The following is a 3948-nucleotide window of genomic DNA, read 5'->3' as shown; positions in this document are numbered from 1 at the left end:
TTAACCTTACAGATGACTTTGTTTCGAGCGTTTTGAATGGCGTGGAGCGTTATGGTCTCGCTCCGTCAACGAGAATACAACGCTATCACAACCACTGGATGGACTTGATTACAAAGTATCTTGTCTAGCAGCCACAACACGATCCAGCATGACCTCTCGCCAGTCCTTCCACTGTCCTCGCTCGTTCTCGATGAGCAAAATTAAGCGCTGCGTGCGCACGTACGAATACGCGCAATAGAGCACAACGAGCACAAGCACGGGCTGGAGATGGTCCGACACCATATCAACCAAAAGACCGCCGCCCAAGAGTCCCAGTAATGATAGAATGCCGGGAGTCGACGGTTTGGCCATGATCAGCGCATCGTCGTGGCGGTCAAAGATTTCTTCGACGTCGTCTTTGGTCGCCTTGCGATCGAGGTGTGTATACGCCGACGTGTCGATGGCGTGTGGGGCAAAGAGGCACCGTGGCGCGAGATCGATCCACTCGGCAGCGTACAGGACCGATGCGCCAAAGCAGCCGAGGACAAGTGCGACCGACATGGAAAAGTGCAAACTGATCGCCAAATTGCACTCAAGATCCAAATCTAGAGGTTTATCCGGTCGATGATTTGCTTTGTCACGGTGACGGATTGTGCGTTGCATTTCTTTTTCGTGTGCAATGTGAGAGGTTGAGCCGAACGCGGCAGTCCGATTTCAAGCAACCGAGCACGATCACGATGGACAAGGCGTCGATCCAGTACGCGTACTCTAGAGTGCTGGCGCTGGCAACTCTGTCGATGGTGGTACCGAGGTGCATTCCCGCGCAGTACCTCGGAACCGGCGCTGTCGAGACGGCCAATTGCGTCCAAGCAGACAAGTTCAAGCGGCGGCTTCATCGCGACAGCATGCACCACGCGGATTACTATGGCCGGCATGTGAACTGCTACATGATGACGTGCCTCTTTGCCATGTACGCTTCGTTGAGCGACGCTACGTGGGTGTCGTACGTTCAAGTGGGCGTGCTGCTCATCGTGCTCGTGCACGCAGCGTGCGGCGCCCTCCACGGGTTCGCACAAAAACGAGCCGCGTACCAGTGGGAGCAGTGCCGTGTCATGAACTCTGGACAAAAAAGCAAGACGCTGTGATTCAGCTTCCACCCCGTCTACCCCAACACGCGAATCATAAGGTTATCAATAGATAGCATTGGATGCGTACTAGTATCCGGATACACCGTGCGACATTATACATTATTGCACCATATTGTCTTACAATTTAGAGCAGCTACTACGCAACAGCGCAGGGCGGCAAGAGACCCTTTTCCGTCAGATCGCGAATGATAAACTGTGCTTGGATGCCGGCATTCGGACACCCTACGTCCTAACATCAGTCACGATGACAGCTTCAAAAGTACAAGTACCGCCACAGTGGTGCAAGGCCACAACTGTGTTGTCGCTCGACGCCAGCACCGGCGACCCCGACGACCCCGGCTGCGTGTCCAGCATGTAGCCCGCTTGGTTCTCGGCACACCTACAATAATATAATACAGAATCGCACCTCAACTAAATGCCCGTGGCGAACAAACCCAGAGAGAGTCACGGACGTGATCGTGCCCGGCTGATTGCTCTTGACAACGGCGAGGCGCTTCCCGCCGCCGAGAGGGTACTGGGGAATGTACACGCGTTCGTTTAGCCGTGGCCCCGCCGCGCGCAGCTGCAAAAAGCTACGTTCCAAAATGAGCCAGTTGCAATAGTCCAACATTGTTTCGTACCCAAGCTCGGACGGCACGTTGTCAAGTTGCACGAGCGCATAGTCGAGCGCTTTCGATGATGCAAGCAGGGTGCCACCCTGGACAACGATGCGGCTGGCACACGCACCCGACGCCTCGCAGTCACTTTGGCAGCTCGCACCTTGGGCCATAAACTCAAACTGCGTGTTGCGCGCGTCGCCGGCCGAGACGAGGCAGTGCTGGTTCGTGAGCACGTGGCCAGCGCAGCCGAGGAGCCAGCCCGTGCAAAAGTCCGAGCCCGACGCGCGGTTCGTAAGGAGCCGCACGACCGCCTTGGACGCAGTATACATGGCCGAGTTGATGTAGCACATGGCGTTCTTCGAGTCGTCGGTGCCGCAGAGCGACTCTTCGTTTTCGTTCTTGGGCACACGGAGACGCGCGTCGGCGTGGGTTCGAACCCCGTCGATGGCAAAACCAAAGCAGTCGCCGCCGCCGCGATGGAGCCCCATCGTATGCAGCTCGACAATCACTTGGGGCGCGTAGAGAGGCATGGCGAAAAACGCGCCGGACGACGCCGTGATACGCGCCGGCGTCATGGTCCGCGCCGTCGCATTGCGACCAATCGGGCGCAGCACAATGTAGTCGGATGGCGCCAAATGCACATGTGCAAAATGCACGAGAAGCAGCGATGCGGTCGGCTGGTTGATGCTAAACCGGAGGACGTCGTGGTGCAGCGGGTAGGCTTGCTTGGCGCCGCACCCGACACGAATTGTCAGTGGTACCATTGCCATCGCCGCCGCGTACAGCGTGAGAGCGAGCGCAACACTGAGAAGGAGGAGAAAACAGGCCATCGAGTTGAAGAGAAAAGGCAATGTGAGCTTCAGGAGACACCGCTCGAACGACCCATCATTTTGGATGCTCGATGGGAGGTCGAGCGGTGTCAGAGCTTTGACATGTGGGGACATGGTGATGGAAGCCGACACTGCATTAACGATAGCGGCGATGAATATACAGTGTTTTACATTACATTGTAGTCTTATGCATAAACGTCGTCGTGTTGCATCGTCTTTTCGACGTCGGCATCGCTGACAGCCACGTAGCCGTCGTCATTGGCGCGGAGAAGGCGCGACGACGCGACGCAGGTGCAGCCGACGACCATGAGGCCGAGAATCACGAGGTACAGAAGCCAGTCGTTGGTCGTAAAGGACGTGTACGAGTGGTAGAAGACAATATCGCCAACTACCGCCAAGCCAATCCAGAACATTTGAAAGATGGGGAGCGCGGCCATAATGTCCCCGTTGGAAAACGCGCGGTTCAAACTGTGGGTTTGGCTCGCGACGCACACAATCAACGAGACAGCGACACCGTAAAAGAGACCGTGGGAAAGCGCAAAGTACCGTCCTTGAACGGTTTGCGACAGCATCTCGACGGTGCATTTCCCGAGCAAGACGGACATGGCACCGATCGTGCCCGAGATGGCGGCAAAGCAAAGCGACTTGACACTCTCGCGCTTGGTGTGGTAGAGACGTGCGCTTAGGGTAACAAGCAAGAGCGCCTGGAGACCGACGTACGTCAAGTACACGCGCGATTCAAACAGACCTGAGAGCGCCGTCACGTCATAACTAGTCAAGACACCCAGAAGTCAGATGAGGTACCCTGGCTTGAAACGATGTCAATGTGTACCTGGCTTCGTCGCGGGAGGCCACGGCAAGAAGGATGACGGCCCCAATCAAGGACGCGATACCAAGCAGGTCGGTCTTGTGCAAGGGCTCGTGGTTGACGCATTGCGCAAAAACCACATTGGCGATGATGGTCGTGACGCCGCCCACAGCAGCAACGACCGCAGCGCGAGCAAAGCTAAAGGCGACGAGGTCGCCGACCGAGCCGAGGGTCACGAGGAGCATGCCCCACCACCAGACGCAGTGATGCGTGTACGAGATGTCCCAGTCGCCGTCCTGCGCCAGCGTCTACCCATTGTCGTCAAACTACAAGAAAGTGAGGAGCGGATAGCCTACACGATGGAGCTGTTTCTGGAGGTTGACGCCATAGTTGGAGACGACAGCGACGCCAAAGGCCTAAGCATCAGCGAAATATGAGTGAACGGGTATGGTAGACTGGCAGCAGAGACAATCGCGCCGCCAAGGAGGTTGCTGTGGCTGGCCATGCACGGAGCCGCCGATGGGTTTCACCGTGCCGCTTCAAAAGGATACTGAATGGACCAATCGCAACCACGTATTTCCAAA

General features: G+C 56.6%; 4 protein-coding genes across 4 annotated transcripts; 1 reads left to right on the top strand and 3 right to left on the bottom strand.

Annotated features, from left to right (window-relative positions):
* Positions 1 to 16: 16 nt before the first annotated feature.
* SDRG_03907 (hypothetical protein) lies at positions 17 to 540 on the bottom strand (the record flags this gene model as incomplete). Its single annotated transcript, XM_008609554.1, has 1 exon — positions 17 to 540. The coding sequence occupies one exon, from the start codon at positions 538 to 540 to the stop codon at positions 109 to 111; it is 432 nt and encodes a 143-aa protein (XP_008607776.1). The 3' UTR covers positions 17 to 108.
* A 176-nt stretch (positions 541 to 716) lies between these two features.
* On the top strand, positions 717 to 1124 carry SDRG_03906 (hypothetical protein; the record flags this gene model as incomplete). Its single annotated transcript, XM_008609553.1, has 2 exons — positions 717 to 742; positions 791 to 1124. The coding sequence occupies 2 exons, from the start codon at positions 717 to 719 to the stop codon at positions 1122 to 1124; spliced, it is 360 nt and encodes a 119-aa protein (XP_008607775.1).
* Positions 1125 to 1263: 139 nt separating this feature from the next.
* SDRG_03905 (hypothetical protein) lies at positions 1264 to 2670 on the bottom strand (the record flags this gene model as incomplete). Its single annotated transcript, XM_008609552.1, has 4 exons — positions 1264 to 1349; positions 1397 to 1506; positions 1562 to 1699; positions 1748 to 2670. 4 exons carry the CDS (start codon positions 2668 to 2670, stop codon positions 1264 to 1266), a joined length of 1257 nt encoding a protein of 418 aa, XP_008607774.1.
* A 31-nt stretch (positions 2671 to 2701) lies between these two features.
* Positions 2702 to 3932, bottom strand: SDRG_03904 (hypothetical protein). The gene is made up of 4 exons (XM_008609551.1): positions 3834 to 3932; positions 3721 to 3780; positions 3389 to 3672; positions 2702 to 3327 (listed from the first exon to the last, which is right to left on the bottom strand). Exons 1-4 carry the CDS (start codon positions 3867 to 3869, stop codon positions 2742 to 2744), a joined length of 966 nt encoding a protein of 321 aa, XP_008607773.1. The 5' UTR covers positions 3870 to 3932; the 3' UTR covers positions 2702 to 2741.
* Positions 3933 to 3948: the final 16 nt, after the last annotated feature.

This window comes from Saprolegnia diclina (genome assembly GCF_000281045.1).
Source record: "Saprolegnia diclina VS20 unplaced genomic scaffold supercont1.9, whole genome shotgun sequence".
Taxonomy (NCBI): Eukaryota; Oomycota; class Saprolegniomycetes; order Saprolegniales; family Saprolegniaceae; genus Saprolegnia; species Saprolegnia diclina.
The sequence above is the reverse complement of the archived record's forward strand: the minus strand, read 5'-3'. Positions and strand labels throughout refer to the sequence as shown.